The sequence below is a fragment of the Macaca fascicularis genome, chromosome 14 (genome assembly GCF_037993035.2).
Source record: "Macaca fascicularis isolate 582-1 chromosome 14, T2T-MFA8v1.1".
NCBI classification, from domain to species: Eukaryota; Metazoa; Chordata; class Mammalia; order Primates; family Cercopithecidae; genus Macaca; species Macaca fascicularis.
This window is the reverse complement of record NC_088388.1, coordinates 39,144,046-39,163,090: the sequence shown is the minus strand read 5'-3', so window position 1 is coordinate 39,163,090 and position 19,045 is coordinate 39,144,046. Positions and strand designations below refer to the sequence as shown.

Genomic DNA, 19,045 nt, shown 5'->3' with positions numbered 1-19,045 from the left:
CTTATTTATTGATTTGCAAGTTGAACTAACCTTGAATCCCAGGGATAAAGCCTACTTAATCATGGTAGATTAGCTTTCTGATGTGCTGCTGCATTCAGTTTGCATGGATTTTGTTGAGGATTTTTGCATCAATGATCATCAAGGATATTGGCCTGAAGTTGTCTTATCTTTTTTGTTATGCCTTTACCAGATTGTAGTATCAGGATGATGCTGACCTCACAGAATGAGTTGGAGAGGAATCCTTCCTCCTCAATTTTTGGATAGTTTCAGTAGGAATGCTACCAGTTCTTCTTTATCCATCTGGTAGAATGTGGTTGTGAATCCATCTGATTCTGGGTTTTTCTTGGTTGTCAGGTTATTTATTATTGATTCAATTTTGTAGTATTGGTCTGTTCAGGAAATCAGTTGTTCTGTTGATGCACGTCTGTTCAGGGAATCAATTTCTTCTTAATTCAGTCTTGGGAGGGTGTCTAGGTTTTATAGTTTGTGTGCCTAGAGGTGTTCATTAGTACTCTCTGATGGTTACTGCATTCCTGTGGAGTCAGTATTTCTGTGCAACATTTCCTTTCTCATTTCTAACTGTGTTTATATGAATCTTGTCTCTTTTCTTCTTTATTATTCTAGCTATTGGCCTATGTAGATCATTAATTTTTTCAAAAAACAAACTCCTGGATTCATTGATCTTTTGAATGGTGTATGTCTCGATCTTCAGTTTACCTCTGATTCTGTTTATTTCTTGTCTGCTACTTTTGGGGTTGGTTTACTCTTGCTTCTCTAGTTCTTTTAGTTGTGATGTTAGGTTGTTAATTTGGGATCTTTCTAACTTATTGATGTAGGCATTTAGTGCTATAAATTTCCCTTCTAATACTGCCTTAGCTGTGTCCAAGATACTCTGATATGTTGTATCTTTTTTCTCAATACTTTCAAAGAACTTCTTGATATCTGCCTTCACTTACCTAAAAGTCACTCTGGAAAATGGTTGTTTAATTTTCATGTAATTGAATGGTTTTGAGCAATTTTTTAAGTCTTGATTTTTATTTTGCTGTGATCCAAGAGTGTGTTTGGTATCATTCTGGTTCTTATACATTTGCTGAGGGTTGTTATATGGTCAGTTGAGTAGTCAGTTTTAAAGTATGTGCCATATAGTGATGAGAGGAATGTATATTCTGTTGTTTTGGGGTGGAGACTTCTGTAAATATCTGTCAGATCCATTTGGTCCAGTGTTGAGTTCAGGTCCTGAATATCTTTGTTAATTTTCTGCCTTGATGATTTAATACTGTCAGTGTAGTATTAAAGTCTCCACTATTATTGTATGGAAATTGAAGTCTCTTTGTAGGTCTCTAAGAACTTGCTTTATGAGTCTGGGCACTCCTATTTTGGGTGCATAAATATTTAGGATATTGCCTTGTTGAATTGAATTCTTTACCATTATGTAATGCCCTTCTTGGTCTTTTTCGATCCGAATATGAAATTCTTGGTTAAAGATTCTTTTTTTCTTTAAGAATGTGAATACAGGCTCCAATCTCTTCTGGCTTGTATGGTTTCTGCTGAAAGGTTCACTGTTGGCCTGATGGAGTTCCCTTTGCAGATGACCTGCCTTTTCTCCCTAGCTGCCTTTAACATTCTTTCATTTAAACCTTGGAAAATCTGATGATTATGTTTCTTGGAGATTATCTTGTGTAGAATCTTCCAGGTGTTCTCAGTATTTCCTGCATTTGACTATTGGTCTCTCTAGCAAGGTTGGGGAGATTTTCATGGACTATACCCTGAAATATGTTTCCAAGTTGTTTGCTTTCTCCTCATCCCTTTTAGGGATGCCAGTGATTCATAGATTTGGCCTCTTGACATAATCCCACATTTATCAGAGGTTTTGTTCACTCTTTTTAATTCTTTGTTCTTTACTTTTGTCTGACTTATTTAAGTCTTCAGGTTCTGACGTCATTTTCTCAGCTTGGTCTATTCTACTGTTAATACTTGCTGCTGCATTGTGAAATTATTGTAGTGTTTCAGCTCTATCAGATCATTTAGGTTCTTCTTTATACTGGCTATTTCACCTGTCAACTCCTGTATCGTTTTATTGTGATTCTTAGTTTCCTGGATTGGGTTTTCCCATTCTCCTGAATCTTGATGATCTTTGTTCTTGTTCATATTCTAAATTCTATTTCTCTGATTTCAGTCAACTCAACCTGGTTAACAACCCTTGTTGGAGAACTAGTTTGACCGGAGGACATAAAACACCCTGACCCCTTAAGTTGCTGGAGTTCTTGCATTGGTTCTTTCTCATCTCTGTGTGTGGTTGTTCCTTTAACTGCTAGGCTGCCTCTGATTGAGGTGGTCAGGTGGGGGCAGGGAGGTTGCACTGAAGTCGCAGGTCAGGCAGTCCTGCTCAGTGAGAAGTGAGGACTGGGACCTGCGTTGAGAACAGTCTGACCACTTTTCCATTAGGTGAGTGCTCTGTGCCAAGGGACCAGAGCAGTCACTGTTCCCGTGGATTCTCCACAACGTGGAGATAGCAAGGGCTAGTGCTGTGAGACAGCAAAGATGGTAACCTGCCTCTCGTGCCAGCAGCTTTGTCCCAGGGAGTTACAAAGCTGCTACTGGCTCGATAGTCCCAGCAGGGGGTGAACCCAGTGAGGAGATAATGGATCAGGGGCCCACATAACCAACAGTCTGGCCATTTTTCCACAGGGCTGCTACAATATGTTTGGGGATCTGCTCTGGTCTCTAATCATCTCCAATTTCCCATTACCTGAAGGTATTAACAGTGAAGGCTACAAAACAGTAAAGATGGTGGCCTGCCCCTCCCTCTGGCAGCTCCATCCTAGGGAGGTATGGACCTGCTGCCAGCCCCAACACACTGGCAGGGGTGGTTGGGGATGTTGGTCAGGAGCTTCCACCCAGTGATGAGGAATAGGATTGGGGACCTGCATAAAAAAGCAGTCTGGCCACTTTTTCATAGAGCTGGGTTGGGCGTCCACTTCAGCTTCTTGTTGCCTCGCACTCTACAAAGCTCAAAGGTAACAATGGCTAAGACTGTGAAAGAACAAAGATGGCAGTCCTCCCCTCTCTCTGGAAGTTCTGTCTCAGGGAGCTTTGGAACAGTTGCTGGCTGGAAAACACTGGCAGGGGTGGTTATAGACCTCGATTAGGAGATTCTGCTCAGTGGTGGAAAAAGTCTGGTTGCTTCTTTGTAGAACTGCTGCAGTATTCCACGGGACAGCTCCAGTCCCTAGTCACCTTGGATTCCCCAGAGCCAGAAGGCTTCAACAGCTAAGTCTGCCAAACAGCAAAGATGGCAGCCTACCCCTCCCTCTGGGAGCTCCGTCTCAGAGGGGTGTAACACTGCTACCTGTGGCAGGCTGGGGTTCCAAGCCAGTGGGTCTTATCCTGCAAGGTGCTGTGAAAGAGGGGCCTGCAGCCAATCACTGCTCAGCCCCATGGACTCAGCTCCTTTCCTAGGGGTATGTACAAGGGTCTAATCTCCCACTTTGCTGGAGTTGCAGCCAGTTTTTCCAGGAAGCCTAGGTATCAAAAGCTCCTGGGGCTCCACATGTGCCCAAGTGGCTGCTCTGCCGAGACTCCACATAGCTCTGCCTGTCAGAATGAAGGTCCTATTGGAGTGGGTTCACAAGGGGATCTCCTAACCTGAGGGTTGCAAAGATCCGTGAGAGAAGAGTGGGTCCCTGGGGTCATGCACTCACTCACTGCTTCCCTGAGAGTGGGAGGCTCCCCTGGCTCTGTGTCACTCGAGGGTGGGTAGTCAGTTAGTCATCCTGTCTTGATTTTCTCCATTCTCCATTGGTCGACTTGTTTTCTTGATGAATCCCAATGTGTATACCTGAGTGTTTCAGTTATAGGTGCTGTGTTTATTTCCCCTTCCATTTCTCTCCATGAGTGTGGGGCACACTAGCTGCTTCTAATTGGCTGTCTTGGCCAGCCCCTCCATAGGTAGTTTTTCAACCCACATCCCACCCCTCTAGTAGTCCGCAGTGTCTCTTCTTCCCATGTTTGTGTTCATGTATGCTCAGTGCTTAGCTCCCACTTATAAGTGAGAATGTGCATAAGTCTGATTTAAACACATACACACACATAACTCATGTATAAGTATTATTACAAAAAGCTTAATAAAATACTGAGAATTAGAATTTAACATATTTAAAACAATTAATCATGACAAAGTATGTTCTGTTTTTGTTTTCTGGAAATGAAAAGAGGATTTACCTTTAGAAAATCCATTAATGGAACTCAACATAATAAGATAGCTAAGGAATAAAATTATATAAACTGAAAAAAATCAACACACTACTGAACAACAAAAAAAAAAAACTAGAAAGTGAGTAGTACATTCTTAGCTTGAAAAAAATATTTACACCTCAGTGCTAAACCAGTATTTTACTCACTTGTTTAAAATAATCCAACTGGCTATTTATACTGTCAGTACAATGGGAAAGAAACACGCATTTACAATAGCTAAAAGAGAGCAGGAGCTAACCAATATGCAAAACTTATATAAAGAAAAGTTTAAAACACCTGACTAAAAGCATGAACCATAAAACAATCACAGCATAGATTTTGTCAAAATTAAGAACTTCTGCTTTTTTGAAAGACACGAGTAAGAGAATGAAAATATAGGCTACAGACTAAGAGAAAATATTTGCAGGTCACCTAGTGGACAGCAGTACTCCTGCCGAAGTGATTATAGATTCAATGGAATCCCTATCAAAATCACAGCTGGCGGCCAGGCTCAGTGGCTCATGCCTGTAATCCCAGCACTTTGGGAAGCTGAAGTAGGTGGATCACCTGAGGTCAGGAGTTCAAGACCAGCCTGGCCAACGTGGTGAAACCCTGTCTCTACTAAAAATACAAAAAAAAAAAAAAATAGCTGGGCATGGTGGCAGGCACCTATAATCCCAGCTACTCAGGAGGCTGAGGCAGGAGAATGGCTTGAACCCAAGGGGCAGAAATTGCAGTGAGCCAAGATTGCGCCACTGCACTCCAGGCTGGGGAACAAGAGCAAAAGTCTATCTCAAAAACAAAACAAAACAAAAAACAAACAAACAAAAAAAAACATCATAGCTACCTTTTTTTGCATGAATTGACAAGTTGATCCTTAAATTTATATAGAAATACAAAAGACTAAGAATAGCCAAAGCAATCGTGGAAAGAGACAACAAAAGTAAAGAACTCACATTTTCTGATTTTAAAACTTACTACAAAGCTACAATACTAAAGACATTGTGGTTTTGGCATAGGAGTAGACATATAGAATGGTGGGTTAGAATTGAGAGTTCAGAAATGAACCCATAAATTTATGGATAATTGATTGTAGACAAGGGTGCCAAGAGAAGTCAATGGCATTTTCAACAACTTGTACAGGAACAACTGGATATCCACATGGGAAAGAATAAAGTTGCAGCCCACCTCCATACCATGTACAAAATTAGCTACAAGTGGATTATAACCTAAATGTGGGAGCAAAAGTATAAAACTCTTAGAGAAAAACATAGGAGTAAATCTTCATGACCTTGAATTAGATAATGGTTTCATAGATATAGCACCTAAAGCACAAACAACTAAAGAAAAAAATAGATAAATTGACCTTCATCAAAATTAAAAGCTTGTGTTTCCAAGAACACAATCATGAAAATGCAAAGACAACCCATACAGAGGAAGAAAATAGGCAAATGCATGGAGGTAAGAAATTAGGTTAGTAGTTTCCAGAGACTGAGCTAAAGAGGGAATGGGAATTGGCTGTTAATAGGTATGATGTTTCTTTTTGGAGCATTTTAAAGCCACATAGAGTGATGTTTACACAACTCTGCATATACTAAAAACAGCTAAATTGTATACTTAAAGGAGTCAATTTTATGGTATATGAGTTGTATCTCAAAGCTTTTAAAGATATTTAAATTAAAAAGTCTGGGATAGATGTGCATGTACTGAGATGGAAAAAACACCTAAGACATATTATATAATGTGACAAACTATAATTTTTTTTTTTTTTTTTTTTTTTTGAGACGGAGTCTCGCTCTGTCGCCCAGGCTGGAGTGCACTGGCACGATCTCGGCTCACTGCAAGCTCCGCCTCCCGGGTTCACGCCATTCTCCTGCCTCAGCCTCCTGAGTAGCTGGGACCACGGGCACCCGCCACCACGCCCGGCTAGTTTTTTGTATTTTTTAGTAGAGACGGGGTTTCACCGTGTTAGCCAGGATGGTCTCAATCTCCTGACCTCGTGATCCCCCCGCCTCGGCTTCCCACAGTGCTGAGATTACAGGTGTGTGCCACCACGCCCGGCCTATAATTTCATTTCTGTAAGAAAACTATTTTTATAGTTACATATTTGAATACATAGACAAAGACCAATAAACTGATAACATTCATTTCATTTAGAGAAGAGACTGGAATTTAAGAATCAGGTAAAACTAATTTTACTTTTTAAATCTGTTTACTTCTATAATTTAAAACCTTTTAAAATGAGAATATTTCATGTAATTTGCTTATGTAAAATACATAAATATCCTCAAAGTGAGTAAATAAAGGCACCAACCACAAAGCCTGACATGTAATAGGCACTCCACAATAAAAAGTCCCTTTGCCTTATGTAATGTGAAGTCCAAACACAACACTAGGTGGGGGGTGTTTCATGGTTTTATTCACATTATGCAGACAGCATGCATAGCCAACTTCTCAAGTCAGGTGTCAATAAGAAACTTTTTAGGGAGTTATTTACGATCAAGCAGCTTTGTACAATTTACCATAGTCTGTTTTCACATTGATAATGTATTTCTTTATAAATTATCCAGTCTCAGGTAATAACAAACTACCTGAGACTGGATAATTTGTAAAGAAAATGTTTTATTTGGCTCATGTGTCATTATAGAGCTTGCATTCTAGGGAGGTATACAGAAATAAAACAAAATATATAATATGAATGACAGTGGGTGTTAAGCAGAAAATAAGCAAAAGAGTAGTATTAAAAGCTAACTTCTTTTTAAATGATGGGAAATAACCTGGAAGTGTTAAAGGAAAATGACAGTAATAAAGAAGACTAGAAGAATAGTTTAATGACAGGAATTTGAATACTGATTTTTAGAGAGGAAGCATGAAGAATGACTGAGACAGGCAATTAGGTACAAGAAGGATATCTACTCCACCTCAAGTAAAGTTGATATGAGGTTGTGGAAGAGAAAAGAGCCTCCACTGAAGGCAGCTGCAAGAGAAGCAGTGTCACTGGGGGGATATGGGGCAGTGCCAGGTTTGGACGAAATTATGGAGGGAAATGGGTGATCCACAGAAAAATCTAAGGAGGATATTAAGTGGATTTTCTGATGTTTTATGTGAGTTCCCAAAGGACATAGTGAAAGACTCTGGGTGGGAAATGTTAGAAATAACAGTGTCCAGAGACATTGGGGTTTAGAGTGCCAAGGGAGAGGAATGACCTGGGATTGACATTACGGGATGAAGAGGAATAGAGATGGGGAAGTGGAGCCATTCTTTCCTGGATCACACAGTATAGCGGGACTTCCGCTTTTGGAGGCCGAGTTTGGTTGAAGGGCATTCTTTCTTCTGGCAGATGAGACCGTACATGAGGGAAGTGATTCTAACACTAAGCACAGGGTTGGTGTCTTGATCCCTGCTTGCTGCCCAGTTTTTATACTGTGTTATGCTATCTCTTTCCAGCCTCTAAGTCGCTGCTACGATATTATGTGTGTGTTTAAGGGAGGGGAGGGTGTAGAAAGAAGGGCGCCATTTAGTAATTTGAATGTTTATGTATTAGGTTTTATTTATTTTGCTATTTGAAAGGCTAAATCGTAAGTTTTATTCAAAGAGTATCCAAATAATTGTTGTCATAATTCCCCAAATGAACTTAAACATCAGTTTCTTTTTTCACAGAACTTTTAAAAGAGTGGTGAAAGCTCAAACAGGAAACAGATATTTATGTCTCAGAACTATTTAACGAAAATCTCAAACACTCCCTGACAAAATAGAAACAAAACTAACTCAATTATTTCTAATATCTAGGTGATGCTTTTCAATAGTTCATTCCTGAAACAGGTATCACACGAATTAAAACTTTTTATTGACCTCTACTGATTGATTTTTTTATTGCTAAAACTCAACATTTTGGATTTGCAGGTATGAATATAAGCAAGAGCGAGATAACAAAAGAAACTTCGTTAAAACCGTCTCGGAGATCCCTGCCTTGCCTCGCCCAGAGTTACGCTTACTCAAAGAGCTTGAGCCAGTCTACCTCCCTCTTCCAGTCAACAGAGAGTGAATCTCAGGCTCCCACATCTATAACCTTGATCTCCACTGACAAAGCAGAGCAAGGTGAGCAACAATTCCTATTTTCTTGTTCAATTTATAAAATCTACGTTTTCCAAATAGTCCTTTCCTTCCTTTTTCCATTGGACCAGTTTTATAGAGCTCTTCAGGAAGGAGGCTGGCATAGAAAGGAGACCAACACACCATGCCATTTGTTGGCCAGATGTGTTTTATCTCTTCCTTGCCTTGAAGGTGGCCAATCCCATGGAGTCTGGACCTAATATTTGTTCGCAGTGGAAGTCCCAGCTACATGAATCACTGGTGCATTTGGCCACTATTTGCATCCCTCTTGTTGATGAGTAACATTCCTGGCGAGAACTTATAACCAGTATTCAAATAGAAAATGTCAGCAATAGTAAACTCGGTTTTCTAAAAATAAAAGCTGAAGACTTTACAACTGACAATAAAGCAGTGAAGATTTGGTTGCATAAAGATTTTGGCAATCCAAGGCTGGTGTGCAAGGGCTGAATTTGAGAGACATACCAGCTAGGTGCCACACAAAGAAACGGTGTGGCTACCCTTAGGCACTCTCCTACACACATTTGCCCACTAAGACACACACTATCTCTTTAGACAACTCCTTTTAATAAGAGTTAAGAATTTGAATACAACCATGCTCCCTGTTGTGCGGTGGTTAGGGTGTGTTTTTCTTTTTCTTTTTTTTGAGATGGAGTCACGCTTTCTCACCCAGACTGGAGTGCAGTGGTGCAATATCGGCTCACTGCAACGTCTGCCTCCCATGCATGTTCAAGTGATTCTCCTGCCTCGGCCTCCTGAGTACTGGGATTACAGGCACACGCCACCATGCCCAGCTAATTTTTGTATTTTTTAGTAGAGACTGGGTTTCATTATGTTTGTCAGGCTGGTCTCGAACTCCTGACCTTGTGATCCACCCACCTTGGCCTCCCAAAATCCTGGGATTATAGGCATGAGTCACTGCACCTAGCTGTGTTTTTATTTTTCAATCCTTTTGTGGCTTTTTGTTATAAGAATGCATTCCCTTATGACTCCATATGGTTACTTCTTTTTCTGGATAACTAAAAAATATCAAAAGTACTGTTTCAATACTGTTGTGAAATCACTACATATTGTAGTTAGCTTACAAATACGTCCAGCATGTAAAATGGCAAATTGTTCAAGAAGATGAGGGTATTACAACGTAATATAGATGTTTCTTTCCCTTATCGAAAGTGAAATTTTAGGCCGGGCACAATGGCTCACGACTGTAATTCCAGCACTTTGGGAGGCCAAAGTGGGCAGATCACTTGAGGCCAGGAGTTCGAGACCAGCCTGGCCAAGATGGTGAAACCCTGTCTCTATTAAAAATACAAAAGTTAGCCAGGCATAATGATGCATGCCTATAGTCGCAGCTCCTCAGGAGACTGAGGCATGAGAATCACTTCAACCCGGGAGGTGAAGGTTGCAGTGAGCCGAGATGGTGCCATTGCACTCCAGCCTGAGTGACAGAGCTAGACTCCGTCTCTAAAAAAAAAAAAAAGGAAAAAAAGAGAGAAATTTTAAATAACTAATTTTAACTCATTAAGTTAAAAAAATTCACGTTTAGCCATCATTTGTCCATCTATCACCATGGTTATTTTTCTGTTATGCTTTTATTTCCCAAAACTACAAAGTGTCTTATTTTATTTCAGTTAACACTGAGGAGAATAAAAACGACTCTGTGCTGAGATGTTCTTTTGCTGACCTCAGCGATTTTTGTTTGGGTAAGTTGATATTCAGTATTTACTACTCCTATCCCTCTCTCCAAAGGTAAACTGTGTTCTAAAAAAAACTAGCATTTTTTTTTTTAAGAAAAAAGTTCATGTTTGGTTTTTAACGTAATGGGTGGGTTTAATATTCTGTGGTTAAGAAATTAAGAAATGTATAGTTTGGAATTCAAATATATAGGAGGATTTATGATGAGCAACAATCTCATAATAAAAAATAACAATTTTTGCCATTATTCTGAAAATTTCAATTTTTTATGAGTAAGAACATATAGAGTACTATTTCAAGATCTATAAAATTTTGACACTCAGAATTTAGAATGTTAGTAACACTCAGAGATTCTATCTCGACCCATCATTAGAGGATACTATAAATTTTATTTATTTTTCCTATAACAGTGACAAGTTTACTCTATCTCCTTTTTTGCCTTTTGATGTTACATAAGATTTGCTTCAGTTGAGCAAGCTTTACATTCAAATCTGTAGCTTGCCTATATACAATTCTTTTGAATCGGGTTTTCATTTTCATAAATTAAATAGAAATAAAATAAAGCCAGAATTAATAAAAAAAAGTGATACTAATGTGCCAGCACTTACTTTGCAACCTCAGTGCCTTGATACATAACCTGAAGAAACGAAGCCCTGAGTTTTCAGTAGCGGATACATCAGTGGCCAGGCCTCAGTGCCTACATAAGGAGTTCTCAACTCTGGTTACACATTCAAATCACCAGAGGGCTTTTTAATACTTCCTGGATCACAGTTCCAGAAAATCAGTTTTAATTGGTCTGGGGAGTGAAATTAGTATACATACTTTTAACAGCCTGCCCGGTAAATATTTAGTGTAACCAGGATAAAGAATTTCTGGCCTAAAAACTGTAACTTGGCTTTTCTCTACAGGCATTGTTAAGTCACTCTTCATAACTTTTAAAACTATGAATTTTGCTATTTATAATCACATTCTGAATGATTGCAAATTAGTCACGTTTCTTATAATAATTTTTGTTTTATGTGTGGCACAGAAACAGTGCTGGCTTATTAAGTTTTTTAATTAAAGAAAGTCAGTGACCAGCAGGTTCATTTCATATACAGAATCAAAAAGAGTATCTCATCAGAAAAAATTCACTCAGAATACAAAGGCCTTTCCTGTAGTAATTAATTCTGAAGATTACTACAAGTTGAGTATTTTTATCCAAAATTCTTGAGACTAGAAGTATTTCAGATTTCAATTTTTTTTTTATTTTAGAATATTTGTATCATATACTTACTCGCTGAGCATCCCAAAATCTGAAAATCGGAAATCTGAAGTGCTCCAGTGAGCATTTCCATTGAGTGTCATTTCAACACTCAAAAAGTTTCAGATTTTGGAGCACTTTGGATTTGGGATGCTCAACCTATATTATCTGTTATTTTCTAATTTAAAAAAAAATAAGAACAAAAAACGAACCTGAAGTTTTTCTTGTCCAAAATACCCATACAGGTGGGAAAGTTTGCAAAGCACCCTTCACTAACCTGTCCTCCAAATTAGAACCAATGTATAATAATCACTGTATTGAAAAACCTTCCATGTAATTCCTTGCATTTTATTTTTGACAGCTTGCCATTCCAACTATTAAAAAGCACTTTCTCTGAATGCTTAACATAATCAGATGCTCTTAACTTTATGATTCTTTTCACATCACTTTTGTGTGTCTCAGTTATTTGTTCCAGCTGACCTGTATTCATCTCTCTCCAGGCATTGTATCTCATATTCACTATTTTAGTATCCCCCAGCATCAGTCTGTCATTTATTCAAGTTAGAAAGACATCACAGCTTCTGCAGTTAAAATACATACAAATGATGAGGTGTTTGCCTTTATAATGAAGGTGAGGTACAGTCTCCAGCTAACTGTGTAGTATCGCTAAGCATTTCAGGAATCCATCTGGATGTAACACCTGGCTGGGAAATACTCTTTTAGAGTTAGGTGCATATCTATGAGTGTTTTTTATTATTTTATTTTATTGTTATTTTTTTGAGATAGAGTCTTGTTCTGTCTCCCAGGCTGAACTGCAGTGGCGTGATCTCAGCTCACTGCAATCTCTGCCTGCCAGGTTCAAGAGATTCTCCTGCCTCAGCCTCCTGAGTAGCTGGGACTACAGGCGCGCACCACCACACCTAGCTAATTTTTGTATTTTTAGTAGAGACAGGGTTTTACCATGTTGGCCAGGCTGGTCTCAAAGTCCCAACCTCAGGCAATCCACCCACCTTGGCCTCCCAAAATGCTGGGATTACAGGCGTGAACCACCACACCCGGCCTAATATGAGTGTTTTAATCATCTTCGAAAAGAAATCAAGTAAAATAATGTCAAATATACCAAGAGTACAGTTAAATAAAGCATGAGTAAGCATTTTGGCAATACATGTTCTCTTTTAAATGCAAAGCAGTTACATTCGCTAAGTTTGCCGTTAGCGTGCAGAGTATTGGGCTAATTATTGCATGGGAATTTCCTGACTAATGCATCTTATTAATGGCTTTTTACAGTTAACCACTTTGAGCGGCCCCATGAGAATATTAATGCTGAGGCAGACTTAACTGCATGTGGTCAGTGTTTTACTGAGGATTGATATTTCTCATTATTCCAAATGAGAACCATGAAGGAAAAAATATTAATGGCTCTGTTGATTCAGAGAAGGACATTTCTACTAAGGCTCCCTAACAGGATGGGTATACATCATGAAAGAAATGTTATTTTTCCAGCCAGCCATTGGTCAAATCTTTATTCTTATATCCACTAGCTATGTAACTGTAGTATATTACTTAACCTCTCTGAGCTTTAGTGATTTCACTAGTAAATTGGGATCAATGATCCATTCTTAGTAGGATTTTAAGTAAATAAAAAGGCATAACTTCATCATAGCTCCTAACACATCATGGGGGTTCAGCAAATATTTTTCATTGCTTTATTCAGTCACTCACTAAACTTATCTTTCACACTAAATTCTGCTGGGCCCAGAGAGATTTACACTAAACAGCTATTTCTGTGATCACCAAAAGTGATTTTAGGATGGGTGTGGTGGCTCCCGCCTGTAATACCAGCGCCTTCAGAGGCTGAGGTAGGAGGATTGCTTAAGCCCAGGGGTTTAAGACCAGCATCAGCAAAGTGGTGAGACCCTGTTTCTACAAAAAGAAAATAATTAGCCAAGCATGGTGGTACCTGACTGTAGTCCCACCTACTCAGGAGGCTGAGATGGGAATATCACTTGAGCCCAGGAGTTGGAGTCTACAGTGAGCTATGATCACACCCCTTCACTCCAGCCTGGGCAACAGAGCGGGATTCTGCCAAAAAAAAAAAAAAAAAAAAAAAAAAAAAAAAAAAAAAAAAAAAAGGTCAGGGGGACTTTTATGGCATAATGGATAAAATAATTTGCCAAATGTCACATAGCTAGTCAATGGAGAACTAAGATTTCAACCCAGGAAGCCTTGATCCCTAGCCTTCTCTTTTAATCACCACAGTAGACACAAAGGCCTTAAGGTAAAAAGTGGTTAATGATTTCCAAAGACACTAGTTCTGTCAGATGTTAATAAGTTTCAGGCAGAAAGTACAAGGAGAAGATAAAGCTGCATGTTAAAATATATTTGGGTAATGATTAGTTAAAAAGCTAATTGAGTCAGAAAGTTTTGATTCTTTTTGTTCTCTTCTTTTTTTATTGACATCTCATAGCCTTTAATTCTACTTTTCATAAAGCAGCTCACAAAGCCAGAGCAGCATTCCATACTCCCCCACACACTCACAAAATTATTCTAGAAAGTGCTGATCCTTGTAGCAGTGAATTTGAAATTCCAGTGTGGCAATAATTTTATTTATTAATCTTGGAAGCCCCACTACCATTGCCTACTTTTTTCTTCTCAGTATGCTGGAAAATGACAAGGACACAGTAATCCACGTTAACAAGTGCCTGTTGCTTGATTCCTCCCATGCCCATATGGCTATAAACTCAGGTAACTTAGAAATGAAATATTTAGGGCTCATTAAGACCAGCATAATTTGAGTCCAACCAACCCAAACACACATCTGTCTAATCTTGTTATGAAATCAACATTTTGCTAATGTTATAAAATGACTTCCTCAGGAATGGGGTCATATTAGAGTTTTGAAACATTTATTTGCTTTCTACAAACATAATAGTTTAGCTCAGTGGAATACTCATTGGTTTATTTCTTTAAATAGTTATGGTCAAAGAGTACATGGTGATTTTGCTTTCATTCTATAACAATAGATAATATCCACTAATTCTCATTTTTTCTTAGTAGCATTTTATATGAAGATGGCATAAGAAATAACTTTCTTCTAATATTCCTAACCTACTTAAGATTACAGAAATGAAGGAATTACACTGAAGGAACATATTTTTCAGTTATGACAGTCTCACAGTCACTGTAAATCTTGTCAATTGTTTATCGAACACATAAGGTCCTCTTGCCTCAATTTTCAAAATATATTCAGAATCTGAGTACTGCTCACCACATTCACTGCTGCACCTGGGTCCATCTGCTGCCTTCTCTTGGTACACTGGTACAATAAATTCCTAACAGATCTCCCTGCTCAAAATCTTGCCTCCTTATAGATGATTTTACAAGCAGGAGTCACAGAAAGCTTTAATAAAAGGAAGATTAAATCCCATCATTTCTGTGCTCCTGTCTCTCCAGGGTTTCCTATTACATTTAAAATTCAAACTCACTCTGGTATTCAGAAACCTTGCAGAATCTGGGTCTGGTCTCTCTAGGCCATTTCCTAATGCTTCCTTTTTCTTACGAGCTGCAGACAGCTCAACCATCTTATGTTCCTTGTTCACAATAAATATGTGCTATCCTAGGGCTCTACACCGAAATAAGCCAGGTTCACATCAGACTTACTTTCTGTCTCCTCATCTTGGATTTTTCTTCATAATACTTATTACCTAAAGTTATTTATTTAGGTTATTTACCCCAATTTTGTGTTTCCAGAAGACAGAAACTGTCAATCTTGCTGCCACCTTTAGCACCAGAATCAAGAATAGTACCTGACCCATAGTAGGTGCTTAAAGAATACTTTTAGGATTAGGACAGACAAATGGATGAAAGAGCATTCTCTCTCTCCCTCTCTCTCTCTCTCTCTCTCTCTCACACACACACCCCTCTTTGGAGAGTCTGCTGTAGAATCCACCCATTTTTTTGCTCTCTGTGATGTCATTTATCACTGTGAGTTTTCTCACTTGTTATGAGTTAGTGCTTTGTTAATTTTCTCACCGAGGACCTGATCTAAATATTATTCTCTTTTGTATTTAAATTGTGATGATGGACCTTTATGTAGAGTATTTAAAGGCTTAAAACAAAACTCTTCTTAAGTAGTAGAATTACCTTTTTTTTTTTTTTTTTTTTGAGACAGTATTTTGCTCTTGTCCCCCAGGCTGCAGTAGTACAGTGGCATGATCTTGGCTCACTGCAACCTCTGTCTCGGGTTCAAGCGATTCTGCTGCCTCAGCCTCCCGAGTAGCTGGGATTACAGGTGCCCACCACCACATCCGGCTAATTTTTTGTATTTTTAGTAGAGACGGGGTTTTACTTTGTTGGGCAGGCTGGTCTCGAACTCCTGACCTCAGGCAATCCGCCCAGCTCAGCCTCCCAAAGTGCTGGGATAATGGTTAAATCATTAGTTAAATGATTAGTAAAATCATTATTTAACAGGAGTGAGCCACCGCGCCCAGCCGTAGAATTGCCTTTCTAACATCAGTCTTGCTGAAGTCCTCCCTAATGCATAGTCATTTAGATGCTACTTCCTTTATTTCATAGCACTTTGGATGAGTGTTCACTAGGTAATAACTGTGATTTATGTTTGTCTTGCTCGTATTGCTTGGTACAAGCTATCCACTCAATGACATGGGTGGATGGGTGAGGATTGGAAGAGTACAGGGAAAGATGGTGAGCAGAAAACACTGGCACACTGATACAATGGAAAGCAGTTTATCTGCAGGTTTTGCTTCTCTGTGTTGTTCATTGAGCACAGCTCTGCCAGCACCCTCACTGCTACTGGCTAGTGGTAGTACTTTAGAACAATAGGGCTAGGGAGAAGTAGGCAACAAAGGAACCCCAAAAATTAATAAGTCTGGGTTTTTGTTGTTATTGTGTCCTAACCACAGAGCAAGCCATGTATGGACCATTCATGAATTTATTCTTCACAGAAAGCTTCTGTAGGATAATTTTTTAAATCACGAAATTTGTTGGTGGTCAAAAGCTCCAGTTTCAGGTACCAACACTGTCACTTACTACTTGGGTACACACTATCTTTGCTGAGTTTTCTGATTTGAGAAATGGAGATATCAATATTAATTTCTTCTTATAAACAGAGATTGAGCATAATTGTAGTGAAAGCTGTTGTGAGACTCAAATTAGACAATATTTATCAGAGATGACATATAAAACATAAATTATGAAAATAACCTTAGGTCGTTATTATCATGTGCTCCCATATTATCACCTATTCTGATCATCCTGGGGCAAGCCATTATTAGCAAGGTACAGAAAGTTTGTACAGTTGCAAGTAAGTGAAGGCCAACTAATAATCTACTCACACTGAAAATTCTCCAGGAAGGATAGTATCTATTTTCAGATGCTGAAACAATACAATGTAAGAGAGTAACAAAATAAAATGACATTATAGTAAAGAAGAATGACTGAGCTGGAATAATTTAGCTATTAAACTTTTACTCCCAGAGATAGCCTTAAGGTTTATGTTGTGATCATAATAGTCTGCTATGTTATCTTGGTCAGTTCCTTTACGTTTTTGAACTGATGCTGATATGCAAACAAAATTTAAAAGACAATGTATTCCCACTTGAGTCAGCATAAGTTTTCAACATAAAGCATACAATTGATGATTAGAAAACAGATTTATAGATTAAATTTTAAATTTTCAACTGGCATACTCAAGGTAATTATGTTGTTTCCTGTCTACTTAGGCTTTAAAATGAAAGATATGACTTTTTTGGTAGCCCTAAATTACTTATTTTTTAAATAGCTGTCTCAATACTAAAATTGTGTATTGAAAGCAAACAAAAGGATGAAAAAAAATATTTGTGTGTTTGAGTAACTGTGCATAGATTCTTGCATTTAATCCTTGGAACTATTTTATGGGAATATTTTATTATCCTAAAGTCTAAGGTTAAAAAACTGTAACGGACCCACTGCCACCCAGCTAACAAATGATAAAACCAAGATTTTAACTTCAATTTGTTGAAACCAATATTGATTCCCTTGCCACTATATCAGCCTTTGTTCTTCAACACATGAAGCAATTTTATTGAGCTTTGAGACTACATTTTTTATGCATGTATGGCTTCCTATTATTCTGCTACTAGAGAACAGCAAGAGTTCTATTTGTCATAATCAGACTTACTGTAACTGTTACCACCTGTTCCAGAAAGCTGTTATCTTTGTTTTTTGGTGTGTGTGAAAATCTGTTTTACTTATTCTTTGATCTTTTTAGATTTTAAGACACTATCAATTATAGGAAGCATCATCAAATTAATAAGAGCTTTTAGGAAAAATAGGTTACTGCTATGATTTCAGAAATGTTACAATGTGGGAGAAAGTCATCTTACAAAGAGGAAATATGATATAATATTTGGTATTGTAATTTAGTGCTATTGCTTAAACATTTTTTTAATTTGAAATTTGATTGATGTTCTGGGCATATGTGCAATAAATGTCTCATCACCACATGGGGAGAATTTCATAAAAATAAGGATCTATGCCCTTGAGAAAAACCAAAACACAGTAGGTTTCATTTGTGTTTCAGAAGATCTCACTGATGGAAGAATAATTAGCTTCATTAACCAAAATGCAATATGGCTCTCTCCATTGTTGCTCTCAGATGTTGACTGACACAAATACTAACTCTAAAAAGCTTTTTAAATTCTGCCGTTATGATACAAATAACTCCTAGCAAGAAAAAAAAAATCTACGAGGGAGAGAGGACTACCACTACCTAGTTAAAATAGGTAACACATTTTATATTTCCTTCCTACTACAGTTTTTCACTGTCCTTACATTTATATTGTTTTACAAAGTTACGTTCAGAAGGAAAATTATATTTCAAGTAAAATGTGTGAGAATAGCCTAAAACAGCTTTTTAACTTAAGATTATAGTTTAAGCATTTCTGTACATTGTCAGTCTGCAAAGCAATTTAATGGATGCAAAATATTCCCACATACAAGCATACCATTCATTTATTAGTTAACAATTGCTACGAGATTACAATGCAATTAACAATGAACTAAATATCAGGATATAGTGATGAACAAAACAGTCACTGCACTAATAGCACTTATAGTTAGGAGGAGGTAGATATAACATTTATATGTATAAATGTATACATTCAATGCCACATGCTGATGTATATGTACATATATAGCATATATGTTTTATATGAATGTTTTGTCATTTGATGTCAGGTGCTGATAAAAATAATAAAAAAAAATAAAGCATTGTGTGCAGAGAGACAACAATGTAGACTGTATTTTAGAAATAATGATCAAACAGTGATTCTCTGATGGGGTGACTAGTGAACAGAACCGTGGCTAAAACAGAGATTGAGCATTATCTGCAGAGAGACAAGCAAGTGCAAAAACCCTTCAGTGAGAACATATTTTACATCAAATAACCTGGTGCAGCTGGATCAGAGGGTATGAAGGTAGAGCTGTATGAGCTGGATACAGAATGATAGTGAGGGGTGAAACTGGCTGGGCTTCTGGGTCAGGTGGGGACTTGGAGAACTTTTCTGTCTAGCTAAAGGATTGTAAACACACCAGTCAGCGCTCTGTGTCTAGCTAAAGGTTTGTAAACACACCAATTAGCACTCTGTAAAAATGGACCAATCAGCACTCTGTAAAATGGACCAATCAGCAGGATATGGGCGGGGCCAAATAAGGTAAGAAAAGCTGGCCACCTTTGCCACCACTGGCAACATGCTGGGGTACCCT

The 19,045-nt window shown here is 38.2% G+C and overlaps 1 protein-coding gene across 4 annotated transcripts in view; it reads left to right on the top strand.

The window, feature by feature from the left end:
- Window positions 1-19,045, top strand: part of ANO3 (anoctamin 3) — a 476,116-nt gene that overhangs the window by 241,316 nt on the left and 215,755 nt on the right. For all 4 annotated transcript variants that reach the window (XM_074012595.1, XM_015434966.4, XM_074012596.1 and 1 more), the window contains 2 exons: window positions 8,137-8,331; window positions 9,975-10,046. In XM_074012595.1, coding sequence (XP_073868696.1) covers window positions 8,137-8,331; window positions 9,975-10,046 — 267 coding nt within the window. The remainder of the gene's footprint in view (window positions 1-8,136; window positions 8,332-9,974; window positions 10,047-19,045) is intronic.